The sequence below is a fragment of the Leucopleurus acutus genome (genome assembly GCF_964270905.1).
Source record: "Leucopleurus acutus genome assembly, chromosome: 5".
Classification (NCBI taxonomy): Eukaryota; Metazoa; Chordata; class Mammalia; order Artiodactyla; family Delphinidae; genus Leucopleurus; species Leucopleurus acutus.
The window spans coordinates 39,027,019-39,052,366 of NC_139147.1; the positions used below are offsets into that span (position 1 = coordinate 39,027,019).

At 33.1% G+C, this 25,348-nt stretch overlaps 1 protein-coding gene across 7 annotated transcripts in view; it reads left to right on the forward strand.

Annotated features, from left to right (window-relative positions):
• CADM2 (cell adhesion molecule 2) overlaps positions 1–25,043 on the forward strand; it is a gene marked incomplete at both ends in the record, with an annotated part of 1,072,922 nt that extends 1,047,879 nt beyond the window's left edge. For all 7 annotated transcript variants that reach the window (XM_082839305.1, XM_082839307.1, XM_082839309.1 and 4 more), the window contains 2 exons: positions 23,957–24,082; positions 24,925–25,043. In XM_082839305.1, coding sequence (XP_082695431.1) covers positions 23,957–24,082; positions 24,925–25,043 — 245 coding nt within the window. The remainder of the gene's footprint in view (positions 1–23,956; positions 24,083–24,924) is intronic.
• Positions 25,044–25,348: the final 305 nt, after the last annotated feature.

The following is a 25,348-nucleotide window of genomic DNA, read 5'->3' on the forward strand; positions in this document are numbered from 1 at the left end:
TTAAAAGCAGCTGGTATTTCAAAAAGGACATCTGTGTTATGGCTAGAATAGACATTAAGCATTTAGTAAACAATGCTATAAAATATAAAGTAGGCTATTAAAGGATAAAAGGTTCTTCCTTGTCTTAACAACTGTTATAATAAAATGTAGCAGACAGCAATAACTAAAAGGAAACTTTTTAATGCATTTCAGTTGTACCTTTTCTTATGTAGCTATCAAGTATATTAATAGCTTTGAAGAAATTAACATCAGTGAACTCTCTATATAAAACCTTGTAGTAAAAGCATAAGATGAAATTGCTTTAACTCTTTACTTGTAACTATAAATGATAAGAGTTTGTTATCAGATAATTCATATGACAATTCAGATGTAACCAAAAGATGATATTATGATCAATTGCTAGTTTGGAGCTACACATTGATATGAAGCTTACATGCAGTTGATTTTACATTTAGAACTTAGAATTTGTAGGAACACTAACTGGGCAATTAAATTTTATTCAAGTATTTTGTGAACCATTTGTTCAGAGCTAATTATAATTTATATGAAAGAGATTTTTTTTTCCCCAAAATCCCCTTAAAACCAACCCTGCCTATCTCATTATCTGCAGATTACCTCATCTCTTATTTTCCTGAAAATACTGAGGTTCCTTGACAAAAGATTTCTTTTCTTTGCATTTAAGATCATATTATATCTATCTTTTTATTTATCTCTCCTTTAAAAATAAAACCCTCCTCCCCCTGCAAAATCCCTCTTTCAACAATTCCTTCATTCCTTAAATCCTGCATCCATCTCTTCTTTTGCACTCTCACAGTGCAAACGTCCTCACCTTCTACTCACCCCTCAACTCAGTGGTACATGACAGACTTAGGCACCACTCCACAAAATTAACTCTCTCATCAAAGTCATCAAGGACTCCTCTGGTCCTATATTTCATGGTACTTATCTTACAATACTTGTCAAAATTTTCTAAGTATGAACACATGTTTCAGGTTGCTCTTTGGTTATAGACTAACAAGTCCTGTTGTAAGACAAAACATTTCTTGAACACTTGGTTTTGATTGTATTTTTATATATAACACAACATTCTTTATTATTAATTGTTGGCTTGATCAGTTGATGATCCAGGAAGGTTTTTTTTTCCTGGCATTTGCTATACTGAGAGTTGATGAATATATTACATAAGTTTGGGAAGTTTTGTTTTAGCTGATCTCTCAGTGACATTCTTGAATATTCCTGAGTATACTACACTTGTGTTATGTGAAAAAACAAGCAAACAAACACTTTTTTTTCCCTTCCAACCTCTCTAGCATCTCTCTGAGTCTTCCTTGTTGCCTTCTGATCCACTTCATATTTTCAAGTTTATATTCTTGTCCTTCTTCTCTTTTGACTTCTGGATGGATCATGTCTGGTTTAGTAGTTTCAGTGAGAATCTCTATATGGATTACTTTTCACTTTCTCTCGCCAACATAGAGCTTTCTGTTGAGCTCCAGCTTAGTATGTTAAATTGTCCAATAGAAATCTACACTATTCTATAGAGAGATAATATGTCACACTCAGTATGTCCTAAATCAAACTCTTTTATCCTGCCCCACACTTGCTCTACCTCCTATATCGTCTCTCCTTGCTTAGAGGCTCTGAGTTCAGGTTTTTAATCTGCAAAACAAGGACAATAAAACCTACCTCACACAAATGTTTTAAAGATAAAATATACGTAGTGTATTTTGCAAAGTGTTTGGCAGATGTTAAGTACTCAAACAGTTGAAATCTTGTTAACATTATTATTAATTGCAGGGGCTATATCTTGTGTATTACTGGGCCAAACATGTTACCTGATACAGGGAAGTTTCTCTGTAAATATTGTACGAGTGAATAACAGTAAATAGATGAATCAATGTTCATCTGAGGAGAAACGACAACCACAAGATTTTTTTTTTTTTCCTGCGGTACGCAGGCCTCTCACTGCAGTGGCCTCTCCCATTGCGGAGCACAGGCTCCGGACGCGCAGGCTTAGTGGCCATGGCTACGGGCCCAGCCGCTCCACGGCATGTGGGATCTTCCCGGACCGGGGCATGAACTCGTGTCCCCTGCATCGGCAGGCAGTCTCTCAACCACTGCGCCACTAGGGAAGCCCACACAAGATATTTTTTTTTCCTATCATTAAATCCAAGATCTCTTCTCCTGATGGAGTCCCATTGAAGTTTATTTCTGACACCGATCTCTTAGTCATCCCCTTTACCGCTCTTATCTTCCAGTGGTCCACAATAACCAGCTCCTTTGGTTTTATCCTTAAATTATCTTCTGGTTTCTCCCATTCCAAACTGTCCTAAGTCAACCAGTCTTCCTAGCTACTATTCTGTATTTTCCATGCCCTTGAAAACCCTTCATATATTCAGTCTATATCCACTGAAAATTTGTCACCCATTCATTTTAACCTCCTTGTAATCAACTTTGCATCATTATTTCTCATTCCCAGTTCTCTACAGAATCCACTGGTCTTTTTATAGTTAATATCCTTGACCACTCAGTATTATCTGATAACTTTTGACAAGCACTTTTATTTTGTACGATTCTTCTGCATAGGGTTCTAAGCATCTTCCTGAGTTTCTTACTAAGGTTCCATCATTATATTAACACCTCTTCTTACTCCCTCTTGCTAAATCTCTTCTGCTTCCCTCTCTACTATCTCTCCTCTAGTTTCAACATCATGACAATGAGATGGCCTTTTCGTTGCTTTAAATCTCTCTCCAAAGTTTACATTCAGCTGCCACATCTCTGGTTAAACAATCTCCAGAATACCAAGCATGGCCAAAATTGATGTCAAATTATTCCTCTATCAGTTAGATCCAATTTATAAATTCCTTTTCTGGTTTTATGATCATGGGAAAGTTACTGTAATATGTCTATATCCTTTTCTGTAAAATGGGAATACAATAGTACCTATCTCATAAACTACTGTAAGGATTAAAGGAGTCACTGCATGTGATGTGCATGGAGCAGTTATGAACATATTAGAGAAGGCACTATATGCATGTTAGTTATTTTTAACAATCACCTTTTGCTTTTTTTGCCACTCGTTCAAATATGCAATATTCAGTTCTTTCTAACCTCAATTTTCACCATTCTATTCTCTTTGCTAACGTCCTAGTTCTTGTTCTTCTATTCTCCACTTCTTTACTATTTTTATTATTTATGCTCTTAACTTATCTCTATGCTTTTAGCTACTACCCTTTTCTACAACAACTGTCTAGCTTATCCTTTCAAGTTCCTTATATATTTAATAGACAGGTTTTAAGTTGATGAGAGTTGTTTTCTTTCAATAACATCGCCTATACGTTTTTGGTACAATTAACTATTTGTTGCTTTCCATTTTCTCTGCCAAGTAGTTAATTTAATAGTTTAACTTCAGCTCCCCACACCCACCCTTCCTACTTTTGTTAAGCACAAACATGTAACCATAATGACAGCACAAAACATGAAAACATAAGTAGAAAAGTTGGTAATATTTATTACAGGCTATGTTTATTGCAGCCCATATTAAGCATTGACTGTCATGAGTGTATAATAGGAAAATTTAATCGTGGTTTTTCTCCATGTGCAGTTTAACACTTTAGAGATGACAGCAATGCCTTTTAGACAGAAAGAGAGAGAGCACACACTATAATGAGAGAAAAGTGGAAATATGATTAGGGACACCTTTTCTTGGGAAAAAAAAAGTTACCAAAAATGTATCAAATAAAGCATTAATAGCGATGGAATTTCTGTAGTTTGATTCTGTAAAAAGACATCCATAACATATAAGCACACCTCAAGAGGCTAGATTTTAAATGAACAATAAATTATTGTGAAGTTTTTAGAAATGTATTTTATTTATTTATTTTTAAGATTTAAAAAATTACATCTTTTTTGGAATACCTTTAGCCAGAAACTAAAGTAAAATATACCATATTCCAAAAATACACTTACGGAGACTACTAGAAAGTAATAACTTAGGGCTAAGATTTTTATTATGTTGTAGACTTTTTTCCTCTTGTGAATGAAAAGTTCATTTTAGGAAAAATAAACCCTACGTTGTTTTCTCAACTTCTTAACATGTGTTAAATCCACTGAGTGAGGTGTTTTAGTCACCAGAGACTTCTGGAAAATTAAGACAAGCAAGTGAGCCTGGAACTGAGAATAAGGAGCTTTAGTTGCCTCTTAGAAGTTATCGAAGAAATTCCACGCCCAAGAAGATAGAGGGTATTGTTTTTTGCTTGTCTCTGAAGCTCTTGCTGACCCAATGACAGTTAGTCTTCTGACTCAGAAGCTACCTAAACTTGGCTTCTTTGGACCTTGCCCTCTGAACTAATTAATCCTCATGTGAGCTACCTCCTTTGAAACTTGTTCTACTTGGCCATAGCCTGATTTCAATTATAGTTGTTCCCCCACCTCCCCAGCATATCCATGGCCTGGTTCTCCAAACCGTGTTCTCAGTAATAAATTTCTTACAATTCTAAATTCTGTGACTTCTTTCTGAGTTGGAGTAAGAAAGTAGACCAACATGAGTAAGCACTTTTTCATATTTCAAGTCAATTAACATAATTTAATTGGTGGCTACCTCCTGCCCCCCACCCCTACCTAGTTTCATGAAGTAGATGTTACTCTCTTCATTTATACTTGAGGAAACCTGAACACAGCATTGTTAAGCAATTTACCTAAGGGTTTGCAGTTAGTAAATTGCCTAGGTGACATTTGATCCATGCCTATGAGATTTCCATCATACTTTCCTGCCTCTAGTGAGAGACATTTGGAAATTAATATTAGAATAAACATTTAGAAGGAGAATCTGGAAGGTAGAACAGCAATATGGAAATTGTTCTTTGCTTTCCTCCATAATTGTCAGTGCTTCCATAAGCCCTTGTTAGTCTCTTTCTATCACTGTTTGAAGATAATGTAAGTGTGCATGTATGTGAAGTAAATATACTTATTTCCATAGGAAGTCATTATTGGGTGGGGGGAGGATAGCTAATAAGCTTCTGGTGTCCTTCTTGGTGGTTTAAATTGATTGGCTAATTTGTTCTACCAATCTTCCTGGAACTTGAAGATAATTATATTGGTCTTTAATCTCAAGAATCACCCCTTTCCTTTTTCCTTTATAAAGGCAGATATTCCAATGGCTCCTTTCTAGTTTCCAGGAATTCATAGTTATTGAAAACAGTTGATGAATGCACTCAAATCCAGTTCTCAACTACCCTGGAATATATCACCATGTGCTATGAAATTGGACTACATAAGCAGGTTTTCCTTGAAACTGTCCTTCCCACTTTGTTTCAATAGAAATTTTCTTTGTTGTACCTTTCCATCTATCAGAAATGAAATGTTTTATTGGACTTCCTTTCTTGTAATGGGAATTCTTCTCTCCATATTACAAAGATTTTTTTTTCAGGCCAAGACATTTTCTTGTATTTTCTCAAAAATAAGTTAATTAATAACTTAATAAATTAAAACTTATTTTACTGTGCTTGGCACTGTTAAGTCTATTAAATTCTTTTAGTAACTCTATACAGTAAATACTATTCTTGTCCTCATTTTACACTTAAGGAGCAGAGAAGCTCATATTTGTCCTAAATCACAGCTTGAAAGTGACAAAGTCAGATTCTAACTCAGAAAGTTTGAGGCTAGAACCCACAGTCTCAACCATTATAATTTTCTTCCCAGCCTCATTTTCTTGCTCAAAGTTCAGCTTAATGCTAAGAATGTAATTCAGTTCAGTAAATACTTATCAAGACTGTTTATATTAAAAATTTTTAAATCCAGTTTAATATAATAGTATTCTATGTTTTGTATACCTAGTTAACGTAGATTATGTAGTTTTTCTTTCCTTCTTTAGCTTTCCTGTACACACCCTGATTAATATTTTGTTTATATCTGATCTTTATAAGCATATTTTTTCTCAAATTTAGTAGCATTTTCAATTGTGATCATTTATTTTTTAAATATGTAACATCTATGCCATCTACATAAATTAAGCATCAAGGTCCTTAGTAGTTGATAATTTATTGTGTTATTTTTCTTATCCTTCATAGACCTTCTGCCTCTATTAAGCAAATTTACATAGATAATTGGTTCTGGGCTATCAGAGATTTGGCCCTCTAGGGAATATGTGGCAATGTCTGGGGGAGATTTTTTTTATTATAACCACTTGGGGAATACAGGTCTCTATTGGGTAGAGGCCAGGGATGCTGCCAACCATTCTATGATGCACAGAATATCACTCCACAACAAAAAAATAACCACCTCAAAAAATGTCAGTCGGGGGCTTCCCTGATGGCGCAGTGGTTGAGAGTTCGCCTGCCGATGCAGGGGACACGGGTTCGTGCCCCGGTCCGGGAAGATCCCACATGCTGCGGAGCGGCTAGGCCCGTGAGCCATGGCCGCTGAGCCTGTGCATCCGGAGCCTGTGCTCCGCAACGGGAGAGGCCGCAGCAGTGAGAGGCCCGCGTACCACAAAAAAAAAAAAAAAAAAAAAAGTCGTAAAAAAATAAATAATAAATAAATAAATGTCAGTCGTACTAAGACTGAAAAATCCTGAGTCCTATACTATCCCTGGGGCCTTTTACATTAGCATAAAATCTAGGAATGGGCTATGTTTTTTTTTGTTTTTTTCTCTTAGGCAAATGTCAGTGGTTTGATTGACTTTATTTATACCCTACTCCAAAATACCCACCCCCAAAATCCTCTCACCATTTCTACTGTTTACCCATATTTTAATTAGAAGCCAATATGTTAGCTTTTCTTCCTTTAAACCATAAATATATTGATGATAGCAGTGACTGCCACAATATCTGTGAAATTTTCAACCAAAAATTTGCTTAGCTCAATGCTTTTACTATGCTATTGATGTTATTTGCTAAAGTACATATCCAGACTTTATTCATTTATCAAAATTTCAGCATCTTATAGTGCAAACAAACATTTGTCTAGTATCTTAATTTCCAATCCCTTTAGATACAGTCTTCTGTCATCAAGAACAAGTTTCTGGATGCTATGAAATTGAGTTTGCTTTTTTCAAATAGTTTGAGCACAATTGTCCTTTAGTAAAATAAACATGGCTCTGTTATATCTTAATGTCTTCCTTAACAAGTATAAGATTAGACTACATCTCACAAACTCCCATGGGGCAGCACTTAAGAAGTGAGTAATATTTCTGTCTGACTAAGTCAAGTAATCCCAAATGTAAGTAATTTACAGGAAGGCATCAGGGACTGTTACAATAGACATATTGCAATATGTCACTGGAAATCAGCATCTCCCCACATGTTTGGTCAACAGCCAGATGGAGGCTTTTATCACATTTATTTAATCTGAAATACACATGGTAATTACACTGGACCTTTGATTCAAGGCCTTATTAGTGTCTCAAGAGAAGTCAGGAAATGAGTTTGTCAGTTGCAAACTGATGTAGTCCTGACCCGGGTAGAATTTACATCTATCACTGCCTAGACTATAGAGTATTGCTACAAATCACATTGTACCTCAAGGAAGTAAGATAAGTAAGAGCTTCATTAACCTATGTAAGATGAGAAATCAGCTCCTGATTAGTCCAGAATATCACTTATTCACCTGTTCACTTATGTTACTCCAATTGGTCTCCCTCCAATGAGTGGTGAGTGAATAAAATGCAATATAAATTATATGGCCAATGTCTCACCAAAAAAAATTACACAAAGCACAAACAAAGGCACATTGAAGCAAAATACTCCCACATTTATACTCCCAAACCCAGGATCCTGAATATCTGCAACACTGAAACTTAGTGGATATAAATATATATGAGGTTTTCCTTGTATTGGTGATAGAAAAAGAAGGTATCCCAAAACACACTTCTCAGAATTTTCTAGCTAGGAAAATGCTAGATAGAAAAACTTTAATATTGAATGAGTTAATCCTGACTATTCTAATTCAGTATTTTTACTTAGCACTAAAACATGAATAAACAAAGCTGAACCATGTTACTATGTACAAAAAAACATTGAATTAATATACCTGTTAAAAGTAGATGGAGGTTACATCTGGAGGGTGGGGTTAATGGAAGACCAAGTTAACACTACATTTTTCTTTATATTTTGAAATTTGTATTATGATTAAGTTATTTTATTTTGAAAGTCAGAAAAAGGAATTTTTAAAAAGAATTCACACACACACACACACACACACACACACACAGCCTTCCAAAGTCTTCACAGAAAATATGGCATTTTCTAACATATCTTTTATGTTTTTCAAGGGAAAATGTAATTAAGACTTTGAAATTCATAAAGCAGATGATTACTAAAAAATAGGTTTCTATTAATGTAGGATGATATAACTAATGAGAAATAGTTAATTAAATCATATGCATGTTCTGAAATGACTTCAAAAATTTTATTGCTTGATCAAAACTATTAATGGCTATTACTGTTGTCCTAATAAACTTGCATAGGATTTTTAAAATTCTAATTAAAATGCTAATTAAAAAGCATAAAATCATCCTGTCAATAATTTATCTTTTTTTTCACTTTCAGCCAATACAATATACACCACAGCTATTTTGTGACTCTCTCACACCTCAATTGAGAATGTCTAAGTTTGGTGATTTCTTTCTATTAAAATCACTACTATCATCTCAAATTAGGGTAGATTTTGAAAAGTACCAATTACATAAACAAGAATAACACATATTGACTATCTACTCTGTGCTGGGCACCATGCTAAGAACTTTCCAGTCAAATCCCATTTCACATTCATGACAATTCTGTAAGACAGGTGATCAATAAAGATAAAATTTTACAGAATAGTAAACCAAGGTTCAGTGAGTGTAAAGTAAATTGTTCAGGGTAATTCAATCCATACTTGATAGAGTTCAGTTTGAGCCTTTCTGACTATAAGAGAAGATTTAATTGAAACTATGACTCAGTGTCACCTTTTTATCGTATCTTTGGTAAAGAACTGTTTTAAGACTAATTTTGGGTTTTTTTTTTTTCCTTTTTCATACTTACAACAACAGAGAATCTTACAGGTAGTATATACTTGAAATTATTTTCATATGTAAAGTTAAAAAACAAACACTGATGAGTCAGTGAACAAAATGAAGAGCAGATATTAACATTTCTGGTGCTGAGATGTATGTAGCCTTACAAGATGACCTTGAGAAAATAACCTAGTTCTTTGCTGTTTTCTTGATGTGTTATCTTGCAAGGCAGTTTGAACTCTTGGTGAATGACAGATTCTAGTAAAGAATGCAGAAAAAGTGATATTATATGGAGGTAAGAGAAAGGAGGAAAAAGGGAATGAAACAACACTCCATTTATTATAGAAACAGAAACAATTATGCTAAATTTGGAAGAATGATTATGACTACATTAGGTTTCTAGTCACATTAAAATATGACTTATCTTAGGTTATATATTTAATGATATTTATGTGGGACTTAATCTCTTCCTCTAAATTGCATGTGTATTGCTTAAGTAGAGGAAAGATGTAAGTCTCTGTCATTAAAATTCTAAGACATTCTTAGGTATTAGGTACCACTTTGAAAACATTTTAGAAACCTACTCTTATGACCATAAGACATAATTTAGAATATAGAGTACAGATATTTTAATGTCGCCATTTAAATTTTTCATCAGTTTCGTTTAAATGACCTTAATGAATGCATCTCAGAGTTTTCAGTTAGGTCTTTTCATTTGTATGCTTGGACTACAAAGTGCTGTGTAATAATTGTTAAAATGAATAATTACATTTTATGCATAACAGGAATTTAGGCCCAGTGCTTTTTAACAATGATGTAGGACAAAATTTTACATACAATCATACTTCATATTAACTTGTAAGGGCAGAATTATTTTATAGGCATATCTGCTACTCATTAATATTTAAGTCAATTTTCTCTAAAGAATTCATTACAGGTTTAGTTAGTTGCATTTTGCATACTTATTTCTTAAAATAAAAAAAAATCACAGTCCATTAATTCATAAAATATGCAAATGTCATGTATGCTTAAACTGAAAGCATTATCATAACTTAAGCATTCTATGTTTTGTACAAACTTTCTTTTCATTCATTTTGGGAACAATGGAGCTTATTTCATACTCACAAACTTGAAAACAACTATTTCTGTCATTATATCAGTGTCCAGATCTGCAGGCTAACAATCTGATTATCAAATTATTAATGATGGTGAGGATATAGCAACTCCTGACAGGTATTAAATATATAAATTATGTACAATGGAACCAGTTCTCTAAGAGTTAACTACACTGAGGTTTTACAGTAATATTTTTCTTAGAATTCATGTTAGAAGAAGTTACTAAATTTGATATAGCCTTCTTGCAAAGTTCTTCCTATATTTGGGTAAGTAAATCTACTCAATAGATCTAAGAATAATAAGTGACATTCTGAATTGCTTTCTGTAATATAGCATTTGAGATATCTGAGTGCATTTTTTACTATAACTCACCAATTAAGTTAAGAGACTGAATTTTTCTTCTAAGTCAATAATTTAAACTCTAAACATTTCTCTACACTACCTTTTGTGTCTAAGTAGATCTATTTGTGATCTTGCCAAATCTAGCCACCATTTACAACTTTGGCCATCTTGGAAAATAAATTTTTATTAGGGGGTGAGGAGGAAACTCAATGATGCTTGGTCTTTGACACTTCTCTTCCAATTTCCTCATGGAGTGATCTCAGAAGAGAACACAACACAGAGCGAAGAATCTCGAGAAAGGAATCCCTTTGAAACCTGGGAAGGTTGTTCACAGCAGCATTTCTGTTTAGGCATCCATAAGTCAGGCAGCTAATTTTCAATACATATTAGTCATGATGTATCCTTTTGATAGCTCTTCTCCTCTTGTGAAACTACTTTCATACCAGTCTAATTCAGCTTGCCTTAAGTTCTGTTTTCAGTTTGGAGCTTGATACCTAAGTTATAATGAAAAAAGCATTTATTAAACATTTACTATAAAATCTACTAAATTTGATATAAGACTAGTAACTATGTGGTAAGATTGACTTATGGATAAAATTAGTTAATATTTATTTAATAAATTTAAAGTAATAATGCTTTTAATAAATATTAATGAGGTATTGTATGCGTTGTATGTGACCTTTGTATGTGTTACCTCATATGATTCACACAAAAGTTCTGTGTGACTCATACTACTATTATCCTGTGTTATATATGAAGCAGAGAGAGGTTTAATAACATATTGGTCACACAACTAGTGTATAAAGGACCAATAAGGGAAAAATATGAGAGGTTTACTTTCTACTTGAACATGACTTCCTATATTAAAAAAATGAAGTAAGATTCCAGTAAGCTTAAGATTTTAATATTTAAAATATGCACAAGCCTTTCCCAATGGTATGTAATGGTCTCTCCTAAATGGTGAATATAGAGGACATACACATCATATTTTTCTGAATATATTCATTATTGTAACTGGGGAACTGGTTCAATGACTATTCATAGTAGTTTTAAAAACTTATATGAATGCAGTCAATATGACTATTATAATTATCACCAGAATAATCAATTCAAAAACAATAACAAGGCATTTTGACAGAATTGACTATTGATATTGATAGTACACACTTTAGAGCTGACTGGTTTAGAAGGGAAATTGTTTAGCAGCAATGTTATTATGTTTCTAGTGTATTGGTTCATAAAAAAATAAACAATGTTTATACATGTTTAATCCTTCCCCACCATTTTAAATGTTTATTCTTCCATCCCAGTTATTCATGCATATGGATAGACATCATAAACAATTGGTACAGAATAAACTTTTAAGAATAATGTTGAGCATTATATTCCCACTGTCAAACTTTTATTCTTTATATTTTCTAAGTATTTAAAAAGTAAATCTTTCATGTTAGTGTTGTTTCCTCTAGAAGCATATTTAATGTAATTATTATCAGGTCAGTTGCCTTTTTTTTTTTCTGTTTAGTTTAAGAAGATATGTGCTTTAGTCAAGATTTTACTCTTCTGCAGAAATCATTGTGTATAATTTATTTAACCTCTAGTCTGCTTAAAAATACTTTAATTCATCCTCTTAAATTTACAGAGTACATTACCAAAATAGACATATGGAAATGTCATATACTAGTCATTTGTCTTCCTTCTTAATGGTTGCTCCCATTTATTTATTTTTTGTGTGTAGGCTGAGACCAGTGATGTGCAAAGAGTTAGGTATTGTTGACATTGACGGCAGAACAGTTCCAAGTTAGAAAGATATAGGCAACACAATAAAAATAGCAGTTTTTACAGATCACATAAATATAAAAGAAATTGGACACTGTAGAATGAACTTGAGTATATTTTTTCCTGGAAAAAAACAACAACATAAAACTACAGAATATGATGTTTTTTTTAAACAGTCTCTAACCTTATAAAGCTATCATTTTCCTTACATCCTATTTACTGAGCACCTATTAGAAATGACTTATATGCACAGATTCCATATTAACTGATTTTAATATTTTAATAACTCTTTGAGGAAGGCAGAGCACATATTTATAGATGTAAAATCTGAAACTCTGAGGTCAAACTTATAGTTCTGAGTCTCATACCATTTCAGATCTTCTCTGATCTTAAGAGAAACTACTGTTTAATGCAGGTAAGTTACACTGTGTGTCACATGCCTGATGGATAATATAGCAGACTTTTCCAAGGAACAAATAACCCCATGTATACCCCATAACTTATGTTATTCTCACTTTGATCACTTAGATAACCTTAAAAACCATTCCTCTCCTTCACCTCCCTCATGTTCTCACACAGGTAATCTTCTGGCAAGTTCTCTCACCTTTTGGGTATCAGTGCTAAAAGAAGTGAAGCATTTTGTGAAAGGCCCTGGTCCTAATAGCTATATTACTCTGCTGGTTGAGAGTCCTCTCTGGATTCTTAAAATTCTTCAGAGCTGAAAAATTTCCTCATTTGAGGTAGTCAAGGAAATACTATCCTGGGTTCACAGAGAAAGAAAGATCAATGAAGTGAAGAGATTATGCTAGAACCTACTTTATCCAAAAATATGAACACTTGTGGAGAAAGTTTCTACTTAAATTTTTGTTGTCAAGGACAAATGAAGTATCTTATTCAAGAATATATTTTGTTTGGGTTTAGCACATTATTAACTATTTATAAATACAAGTTACTAAAGTCAGTTGTTATGTAATTGGGACACCTATAAGTCATAACAAATGATGAGCAGATCTTGAGGGGGTAATTCTCAGAAGAGGAAATCTGTAGCTCAATGCTTGAAATTATTGTAGGATGTAGCAACACCTCACTTCTCTACATCTGACAGTCACACTTTGCTTGATGAAACATTTTATAAATTGATTATATCTCTAAGCTAAAAAACTTTGAAACGCCAAATTCAAAACGAAGCAAACAAACAAAAGAGTGACTTTATAATTATTGTCAAAATCTTTCTGAGTAGAAAGTCTGTGTTTATTAATACATAGAAATGTGTGGTGACATTTGTTGTTTATGTGCTTGGTTTGCAAAGAAATTTATGGTACAATAAATACATTTTTGAGAGGAAAGGATAAGTGTTAAGTTTGCTGGGATTTTTTCTTATTATTGAAAACCTATTGTATGATGTAGCATAATTTAGAACCCTTGGATTTAGAGTCTGAGTACACATTGTTTATAGTAAAAAAGTATATGTAAATCACTATACATACACAAAGAACAATATATTTTCATGTTTTCTAACCGTTAGAGATTGGTCTTACGTGTTTTTGTCAGAAACAGTAATTGTACATAAAATTAAAAGATAACAGATGACCTTTGAGGGAATATGGTGACATTTCTCTCCAGGGACTTTGCCAATGTCATATACTGTCAAAGGACAGTTTATTTTTCTCCATAAATTATGTATAACTATTTCTAATGTTTTACCATAGTGACCCTCTTTCTGAAGCATTACTCTATTTAAAGAGGGAAAAGTAGAATCTTAAGTACATAAAAATATTCTAATTTCATGTTAGAATCAAATTATCCAAAACATTAGGTACAAATCTGGATGAGTCATTTTTATTTAACACTAATTTCTAAAATATTTAGGTATTAACAGTATTATTATATTTAAACAAGTAATTTAATACCATGAAGGAGTAGCCATCCATTGCTCAGCAGAGCAAACTGGTATCTAAAGAACCCAGTTCTGTCTGGAATTCAGTATAAGAATTGAATATTATCCATTCACTCACTCAATTTGCTTGGTTCTAAGAACTGTGTAAAAGTGCTGTTCCAGCTATATTACAAGTGTAAGACACAATTTTCATCTTCAAGAAGACATATCTTTGGGGGAAGATAAAACTAAGGCAAGTGAATTAATTCAAGGGAAAAAACTTCCGAATGAAATAATTCATGGTTGATTGACATGGAGAGACTGCTCACTGTTATTTGGGTTTCGCATACCCAGAGAGAGGGAAGAATGTCTTACTGGTTGAAGAAACAGCACCAGCAGGGAGGTCATTTAGCATGGAGGGGCATTGCATTCCTCTTCATGACAGAAGAAAAGCGAATACAATTATGTGAAAAGATAAAACACTAGAAAAAATTACCTCAACAAATTCTTGTTCTCAAAATAGGAATCATCTGACACATCTTTAAAACTGATTTTCATGATTATTTTTAAAGCTTTTCAAAAATTAATCCCAAAAGTTGCTTAGGCAAGCTCTTCCAGAGTTTATCAATCTTTTTATTAGTAATAACTATGATTTTTTAAGTCAACACTTTATATGCATTGAATAAAATAAGACATTTGTAATACAGAAACTAGCATAGATTACTCAATAAATTATTCTCTCATTTAATCCTCACCCATCGTCAGACTCCCACAAGATTCATTTGATCCCATCTCATGTTATGCAAATCTTCTGCTATTCATATCCCCCCATCTTTCAAATATTTAGACACTTAGAATGCTTCACCATTGTTATTACATAAGTAAAAGTCCTAAAGGAGTCTTTTTAAAAATTGAAAAAAGAAAACCTATATCTTTCTACATAGAAGTTTATACTTTCCAACTTATTTTCCATCATATAACTACATTTAGATAGTGCTTACATTACAGTGTGTCAGACATTCTTCTAAGCCCTTTATGTACAGTAGCACATTTAGTCTTTGACAATCCTGGAAAATAAGTATTCACATTCTAAAGACGAGAGGGTTAAGAAACTTGCCCAAAGTCAACCTGATAGTAGTAAGTTGTTAAAGGTTTAGTATAAACAATTTGTAAGTCCAGGATTTTGTGAGCAATTTCTTCTACTTGAAAAACTTTCACTGACTTCTGTACTTCATTCTACCACTTTCCTTCTATTTATGTACAACATAGTTTCACCCCAATACTGATTTCATCTAATGTTCATGACATCATTCACTGCATCTTAACCACTGTGAAACACTGGTTTGTGAGCAGAGAGAGGGCAAGTGTTTGCAGTGTAACTCACTGCAGCAGCTATACAACACACACCTCAATTGCAGGTAACTCATGTAAAGGAATTGATCTGTGCAGTCTTGGGTGTTCTGTTTATATGCAGGCCATTGGCTGGGGATAAGTATGTATTATCCAGACTTCCCCAAATCTATTTTCCATTGCCTTAAATTGTCACATAATTCAAGTGAGATAATACATGAAAAAGATCATACTCTAGTTTCTGTATGTCAGTTCAGGCTGTAACAAAATACCATAGACCAAGTTACGTAAATAACAAAAATTTAGTTTTCACAGTTCTGGAGTCTGGAAGACCAAGATTAGGGTTTCAGCATGGTCAGATTCTGGTAAAATCTTTCTTCCTGGTTTGCTGACAGCTACCTTCATACCGTGTCCTCAAAATATCAGATAGAGAAATTGAGAGAGAGAGAGAGAGAGAGAGAGAGAGAGAGAGGGAGAAGAAGCTAGCTCTATGGTATCTTTTCTTATAAAGGCACTAATCTCATCATGAGGGCCCCCACCATCATGACCTCACTTAAACCTAGTTTTCTCCCAAAGGCCCCCATCTCCAAATACCATCACATTTGGGTTAGAACTTCAACATATTAATTTTGAGGGGGACAAAATTCAGTCCAGAGCAGTTTCTTACTGCTTTTCTTTTTCTTTTTAAAAAAGAAAATCCTATTTCCAAAGTCTTAAATATCCTATATTAGTACATTCCCTGCAAAGAGATAGGAAATTAACTAGAATTGCTAAATATCACTTGATTGTGATGCAGAATAACTTTTAGGAAAACTAAACTTGAAAAACTATGCTCTCTAAAGGTGATAATCCCAGTTTTACACTTATTTTTGTGAGTTTAATTCCATAATTTTTGAAACATTTTATTGCTAAACTGAAATTTCTCCACGAGTTTTAAATCACTTCTAATATATATATATGTATTAATATAAACTCCAAAATGAATGCAGAATATCAATATAACTGGCTTTATTGTTTAAGTGTCTGTTATCATACACTCCAGTATTATATTTTGTTTAAATTTATTCTACTCTGCTCTTGATTATTTGTCTTGACATTCCATGACTCTGGTGGTTGTTACTAGGGAACTACACTTGGTGTCTTTTGCATAAGAAGCACTTGCTTCTTTTCAGTAATTCATCTTTTTCTATTCATTCCAGCTTTTCCAACTCTTCTATTTTTCAATATTAAAATTAATTCTACTCCTGAACTCTGCTATTTAAATTGTTTTGTACATAGTTTTTATTAGATTTTAGTAAAAATAAAAAAAGTAAAAATTCTTAACCTCACAAATAGGTGAATTAACACGTTTGTTATAGTTCATGTCCTTAGAGATTTATCATTTTTAAAAATTATAATTAATAATCCAAATTTGGCTTTGAAAACATATTTATTTTAATATTTAAGGACAATCATTTTCTTTTAAAAATGGTCTCAGAAACGAGTTTAAAAATATTTACATAAAATGATTTTCATTCCAGTTCTTACCAAACATTCTATTAAAATGAGAAATCATATATAATAAAATACTTATTGTAAAATAATTTTAAACTTGGATTAAAAACTGTGCAGTGTTTTTGATTTCTCCCTGCTTTGATCTAAAAAATTAGATTTGTCTAATATCTAGAAAGTTAGATATTCTTTCTTTAGAATTTTCACTTCTCATTTATGGGGACAAAACATGATAGACTAGACACTTGATGGTAGAAATCCCCAGTGATGATTTCAGAGATAGAATTATATAATTTAGTACTTCTCCATGTTAAGATTTTTAAATAAAACTATACTTTAAGGTTATTTTCTACTCTTCTAAATATCAGAAATTACTAATCCTTAATATTTTTATGTAACATGATTTTCTCTTCAGAGTCCTTTATTGAAAGTCCAGTAACCCTAACTGAAAGATGTTGTGCTCAGAAAGGCTTTTTTTGTTTGTTTCTTTGTTTTTTCTTGGCTGCACTGCACAGTTTGTGGGATCTTAGTTCCCCAACCAGGGATCGAACCCTGCAGTGGAAGCATGGAGTCCTAACCACTGGACTGCCAGGGAATTCGCCCTCAGAAAGATTTAATTCCACAATATTCATGTTTTATGCATTGTCAAGTAGAAAAGATTTCTAATATATTGCCAAATCTATTGGAATTTACTCACTCCCGAGTTAACAGGCTAACTCCAGCAAGTCTTGGGCTAATGCTTGATGATGAATAATGGCCTTTAAAGACACATGATGTATTTATCTGAATGATAATGCAGACTCAGCCATATGTAAAGAAACTTCGGAAGGCTGCACTTCTTTTTTATTTTTTTTCAGCTTCTTTTTTTTTTTTTAACATCTTTATTGGAGTATAATTGCTTTACAATGGTGTGTTAGTTTCTGCTTTATAACAAAGTGAATCAGCTATACATATACATATATCCCCATATCTCTTTTCTCTTGCATCTCCCTCCCTCCCACCCTCCCTATCCCATCCCTCTAGGTGGTCACAAAGCAACAGCTGATCTCCCTGTGCTATGCGGCTGCTTCCCACTAGCTACCTATTTTACATTTGGTAGTGTATATATGTCCATGCCACTCTCTCACTTTGTCCCAGCTTACCCTTCCCCCTCCCCGTGAAAAACAAATACCGTATGCTAACTCATATATATGGAATGCACTTCATCTTTTTATTGCTATGACAGTAGGAAAGGGATGAGAGAAAGGGTGTATGAGTGATTCCCACTGGGACTTAGCCACTTAAATTATGTATAATATTATCTCTTCATTGTTCAAGTGATCCTTATCTGATCCTCAATCTCAGTCACTTGTTTTAGATGCTAAGAATAGAAATTAATTAAGGACAAATTTTAGTTCTAAAAGTTATGGGGGAAAATAAAAGGCGTAACCAAAAATGTTAGTGTAAAAAAAATACATTTACAAGTAGACATGCAAAGGAGCATCCTCTATAATCATATTATCTTTGAAATCTTAAAAATCCTAGGACTATATGTTGACTTATATTTTTGATGAGATGAAGGCTAAAGGTTGAAATCTTTCCTTTATAAATAATAAAAGTATATGCAGAACATTCATGACTAGGGTCAAATAAATATAAATGTTATGGATTGCTTTCTCTGAAAGTAGTATTTATATATATAAATGCATTTGAAACCAGTGAAAATATATTCAATAATGAACATGATAAAGTTAAATTATCTAAAACAAATTCTAACAGATCAATTTGTCTTTGTATAAATGGTACAAAAAAGGGGGATGGACTGCATATTATCTGAGACTCTACTATTAAAGTGAAGATTTTAGGCAAAGTATACAAAATCAATGAAATCTTTCACCAAGAGTGATCTACATCTCGTGTCTTTCTCCAATCCATCCACTATGTACAGATATCTTATGATTCATATATCAGTTACAAAAATAGTTTCTGTAGCTGCATTGGTCTGCAGCATTACAACTGAGCAGGAATGAACACCAGCCTCAGAAAAGAGAATCTGTCTTCAAAACATCTCAACATTAAGAATGAAAATAAGAAAAGAAAATGTAAGGATGTATACAATTTAAAAATTCAGTTTGCATCCAATGAAAAAAATTTGCAATAAAAGAAGAGAAATAATATATGCTCACCAAGAAAAACCATTTTTTTCAGACATTTAAATGGAATTATTATACTAAAATGAGGAAAATATTATCAAACTATCACGTTTTATTGTCAGTCATATAAAACTGTTTAAAATATATACTAAGTAAGAACAGAGTGGGATTAAACAGGGAGTGTAGTTAAACCAAAGTCACAATCAGTAACAAAACCCTTTAGGAAGAAATAAAAAGGAAAATCTATGATAGAAAATCAAATCATCTAAAGGGATGATAAACTTGGGAAATATAACTAAAACAAAATGTAATTTAGTAAAATTATAAAAATAGGAAAGAAAGAATGACATGTATGCAACATGAAATATGGAGTTGCTACCAGCGCATAATTGGATTTTTCAAGAAAGAAAATGGAAAGAACAGTTGTTAATCAAAAGTAGAGTAGAAAAAAAGAATTCTTAAGCCAAAAAACAAACAAACTTAATCTGAATTTAATAAAAAAGTAGGTTTGCAAATGAAGTCAAATTCTGACTAGAGACAAACTACAAAATATATTCAGCTAAAATATCAAAATATAGTGGAGGAAAAAACCAAATATTCTGATAGCAATCATGCAGAAAATGCAGGTCATTTAGAAAATTGAATGATTTCAGATTTATCTTGGAGTAGAAGGAGGCAAAACAAATCCAAATGATTTCAGATTTATTTGGTAGGAAAGGGAGGCAAAACAAATTGTCAAAACACTGACAAATTGTGTTGTATTATTATTAATTCAAAAAGATAAAAACCCAGAATTCTTTAGACAGTCGAGTGTTTATTCACAATAAAATAATACTCAGATATTCAAGGTTCAAGGATGTTATTATCATGAAATTTTCTTTTGACAAGATGTGTGCTTCATATGATCAAGGGGTGATGATGTGAATATCTTTACTATCTAATTTTAGGTAAGGAGAAGCTGTAAAAGGAACTCTAGATATTGAGATGAGTAAAGAGACCAAACAATGTCAAAAGGAGGATGCTGGCTAGTCCATTTAAATTTTTGATGCATTTCTGAGATCATCAGAATCAGGACAAAATTGTCATTATTATTCACAAAGCACTAACTAGAGCAGTAGAAAAAAGAAAATATAAAACTAAGGAAGTTTGACAGTCAGGAAATAAAAATGAAAAATATGATCTTGACAAGTACTAGATATAATGCTTTATAAAACAGAGTGCAAAATATGAATGGACTAAAGAAAAAGGAGTCATAAAGTTTAATGAAAAAGTAAAAATATTTTAAAATATTAAAATGTTTCAAAATATTAAATATTAAAAATATTATTTTAATGGGAAATAGCATTAATAAAAATATGTAGGTCCTATATCAGAAAACTACACAATTTACTAAAAGACACTAAAGATTTAAATAATTGAAGTGTCGTACCATTATCCTGGAAAATGCACTATATAAAAGAAAGCTATCTGTAAATTAGTACAATTCCAATAAGCAATCTGTTGTATTTTTGTTTCTTGCAAAAATATTCTGAACCTGATCTAAGACTTCTCCGCCAATGCAGTAAAATGATCTTTAAAACTAAAATATTAGCCTAGGATTGCATATGTAGACCCCTCACATGGAATAGACTAGAATATGCAGAAACACATAAAGTGGGTAGACATTTAATTTATGGTAAGTGACAAAAATATTGATGAAAGAAACAATGTGGGAGACAATGGTCTGTCACAGAAGAATTAAAGTCATATTTTATGCTTTAGCCTCAAATCATAGACCAAAATACATTTTAGATAGATTAAAATAAAATAATAAAAGTGTTAGATGACAACAGAAATCTATATGTGTATAATCTTATGATGGCAAAAGCATTTCAAATCAGGATCCACAAGTCAGACATCATAACACAAAACTTTGATAGATTTGATTACATAAAATAGTAAGACTTATCTATGGCTGAAAAAGACCAGAAATGAAGGATATATAAAAAGAAATTGCTAAAAATGTTCATCTTTTTATGGAGAGAGCTGTTAAGGCAGAAATTTTGAATGGAAAAATGGTCAGGCTGTGTAAATAGGCATTCCAAAATTAATGCATTAATATGGGAAATAGTATTTAGACACATTTATGATGTTAACTTATAATTCACTAACACAAAATATTTAACACTTTTCAATATTAGATTGACAGTTTTTCTTTTAATTATAGTATCTGCTGGTAATACTGTATGGGAACTCAGGTGCAGTTGGTGGAGGATGAATTTGTAAAGTGCAATATAATTTGGCAATGTTTATCAAAAGTATTTTTAGAATGTTTGTATCCTCTGATCCAGCAATACTACTTCTCAGAATTTACCTTTAGGAAATGACAGGTACAGATGTACAAACAAGAGTGATTTTTCAGCTCCCCAAAGGAGTGCTCAGTTCTGAGAGATAATCAGCAAATAAAATGGATATAATTTATGGCTATCTGTATTTGGGAACTTGAGCAGGAGGTGGAATTTGAAACTGATTCTAAATTATCTAAGCTAGGAATAGGAATAGGGAATTCAGAGGCACGGCAGATTTATTTTTGATCCTTTTTTTTTTTTTGAGATTTACAGCCAATGCCAGAAATTAAGGAAAATATAAGAAACTATATAATAGAAAGCTAAATTAACAATAGCTGCTGTAACAGATTTACTTTTTTTTTAATGCTCAGTGTTTTGAAAATAAAGCTCTTTTTTCCCCCTCAAGCAATTTGGCGATGCATATATTCTTAGTTTGGCAATAATTTTCTTCCAGGTGGAGAGTCAGTGATCCATGGCCTGACCTATTCTTGTGGTTCTCTTATTTTCAACTTGCATCCCCTGAGATCACTCGGGAAGGTTACATGTGGGAGGCATTTATTGGCTGGGCTTTCTTTCAGTTGTCTAGAACACAAATCACATGGTTAACATTCAACTGCCATTGAAGCTGGTAAATGTCTAGCTCTGTTCACTGAAAGAATAGGAAACAAATTTGTCATTAGCTAGAAATCTCTGCCCCAATATAGCCTTCTGATCAACAAATATTTTTACACCTTCTTTTTCTCCCATCAACCATTGCTAAACCCTGTCCAAAGAGATAACCTCAAGTCCCATCAAGCCACTGTATCCAACTCAAAGACCAAGATCCTCAAATATGCACAGTTCTCTTCATCATCTCTGGATATGTTAGTCCAGGGACAAATGAACCAAAACACAAGTTTCAACACTCTTCTCCATCCCATACACAAAACACAATGATAGAACAGATTCAGGAAAAGCACTCCTTTAAATAAAGGTTCTCTTTTGGAAATAGAAGAAAAATAGGGAACACTTGAGTAGTCACTGATCCATAATAATTATGAAAATATGCCAGAGTGGCATGAAAAGTTCCCTCTGCCTTGGCAATAGTTATAGTTCTATGAAGAAACTAGATTTTCTTCTGTTCATTCTTTTTTGCTTCTACAATTCTGCCTTACAGGAAGTTCAACCTTGTCATACTCTGTGGCCACATCAGAAGTGGGTGTTTGGTAATATGCCCTCTGTGGGGACGACACAGCTTTTATAGGCCACTTCTTGCTTTCACCAAGTTTGGGAGTCCAGAGGTTGTTTGATGTTTCAATTGTCAGACTTTTCTTTATTTTTCTTTTCTTTTCTAACTAGGTATATGCTTCTTTGGCACAATAGTTCCATTAAAAACACAGTAGACTCCTAATATATTTGTCAGATTCTTGTTCCTGTAACCACACTTTAAGACTTTCTGAAAGTGGAATTGCCAGGCCTAATTTATTTCTTTACTCTCTCTCTCTAAATCTCTCTTGTAGGCTATAAGCAGCTCCCATGAAGTTATGCACACAATGGACTTTGGAGGATAGGCAGTACACTTAACCTGACTTTTGCCATAGGGCTAAGCCTTAGTATGTTTTGTTGCTCAGAACCTCAGTTTTATCTCTTATTGTGCAACTTTTATAAATAGTTGATTTTCCAAACTTTTGAGTACTCAAAATATGGGGCTTTCTTTGATCTTTTCATTTCTGCTTGATAACTGGCCATCCTCTACTGGTCTCAGCTCTTTCCTATGATATCTTACTAAAGGCAGAATGTAAAAGTATATCATTAACCTAATCTTTCCAACCACTTCCTTTAAAGTTACAAGTGCAACAGGCACTTAATCCTCAATGTTGAGTATTCATCTTCCTCCTTCTATCAATAACACAACACAGTTTGTAAACCCCCTTCTTGAAGTATGATCTTCCCTTTAATCAACTAATGTGTACTCTCCAGGATCTCTTCCTACCCCACTTTTCTCTCCTTCTCAGTCTACTCTGCTGGACGCACTTCTTTCAGACTTTAAATATGGGAGCTTTTCAGGTTTCAATTTTCAGACTTCTTCTCTCTATCTAGACTCTCTCCCTTGGGGAGTTCCTCAATTTCCTTAGCTTTAAATAATATTTATATAATGGTAAATACCAAGTTATAATCTCTAACCCCAGTGTTTCCTATGACATAATTGCATTTTTTAAATGGTATAGTTGTATTTGTCACATTAAAAATACACACACACATATTTTCAGGTGGAGAAGAGGAGAAAGAAAAGGCATGTAACTATACAAAATCATATATGTGTATTTGTTTATCCTGTTTCTCCCTTAAAATGGAAACTCAGTGGCAACAGTAATTTATATGTCAAATGTTATATTCTCCAACATTTTGTACATTATAGGCACATAATAATATTCGTTGACTAGATGACTGGTGTAATACACATTAATAAAATTTTATTTTAATGTGCTAGTTTTCAACATAACTCATTCTAATGCAGATATGTATTCTGTGTCTAAATAACACACTAACTAGGACAATATTTTTCTCTGTTTTCTAGATCCCAATGCTCTGGCTGGCCAGACTGGCCCTGATCATGCTCTTATAGGAGGAATTGTGGCTGTAGTTGTATTTGTCACTCTGTGTTCTATATTTTTGCTTGGACGGTATCTAGCAAGACATAAAGGTAGGTTATATTTAATAAAGCATTCTTACATTTGGCAAAAAAAAATTCTAAAGACTAGCTTCATCATGAAATATTATGTGAGTGCGTGCGTGCGTGCGTGTGTGTGTGTGTGTGTGTGAGAGAGAGAGAGAGAGAGAGAGAGAGATGGGGGTGAAAGAGAGAGATCTAACTATTAAGTTGTTTCAGAGAATTCTTGATTATTTTACTCAACATTAAAGCTGGATTGGCTATCAAAATAATACTTAGCCAGTAGCCAAAAGTCACAGAGTAAATCATTGGCTCAGGAAAAAAAAAGGAAGAAAGTTTGTAATTTATCTCTAGGACTGAAATTCAACTCTAACATTAATCATTTGGTAATGTTTCTATTTGTAAGCTTATGGACACACGTGTGGCCATATTAGTGAGGAAAATATGTGATTTTTCACAATGGTCTAGGTAGCAAACTATTGATATAATCTACATTTAAATGGAGTTACCAAAATAAATGGTGACCCGTTTGATGTGATCATTATCAACATCTTAACAAAGGGCCCTGATTGCTACAGCTGCATGGATCACATGGTCTGAAGCCATCATTAAAGAAATCAAAGTACTCATTACCCATTCCAGTTTGGCTGTTGCCTTTAGTTAATCTGACCACAGCTTCATCTACAACATATACTAGAATACCGAAAGAAAGTGTGCAACTTTAGAAGGGTGAGTTGTGTGGTTTCTTACGACTCAGAATATGTTTCAACATATAAGAAATCTGGCATAAGTTTCTTCCTAAATGAATGTAGCTTTAATACTGGCTATTTTACTAGTCTGACAGAACTAACGTATTTTTCTTCCAATACCCACAGGAACATATTTAACAAATGAAGCTAAAGGAGCTGAAGATGCACCAGATGCTGACACAGCCATTATCAATGCTGAGGGCAGCCAAGTCAATGCTGAAGAGAAAAAAGAATATTTCATTTAAGATGCAGGCCAAGATTCTGAATTTTACTTACCACACTGGCTGCTGGAGAAAACTGGCTATCATCTTTCAGAATTCATTTCTATCATCTTCTGCTACCTTTATTAACTTCCATACCGTACTGCTATCAGTAGCCAGTGTATACCAACAATCAGCTGTCGAAAGCATCATTCTTTAATTACTGTACCATCCATAATGCAGGACATTTCTTACTGCCTAAATTCCACACCATTGCTCTTTTAACATACAGTGCTTGAATATACAGCCTTAACAATGTTAATCATCTCCTTGGATCATGATATTGAATT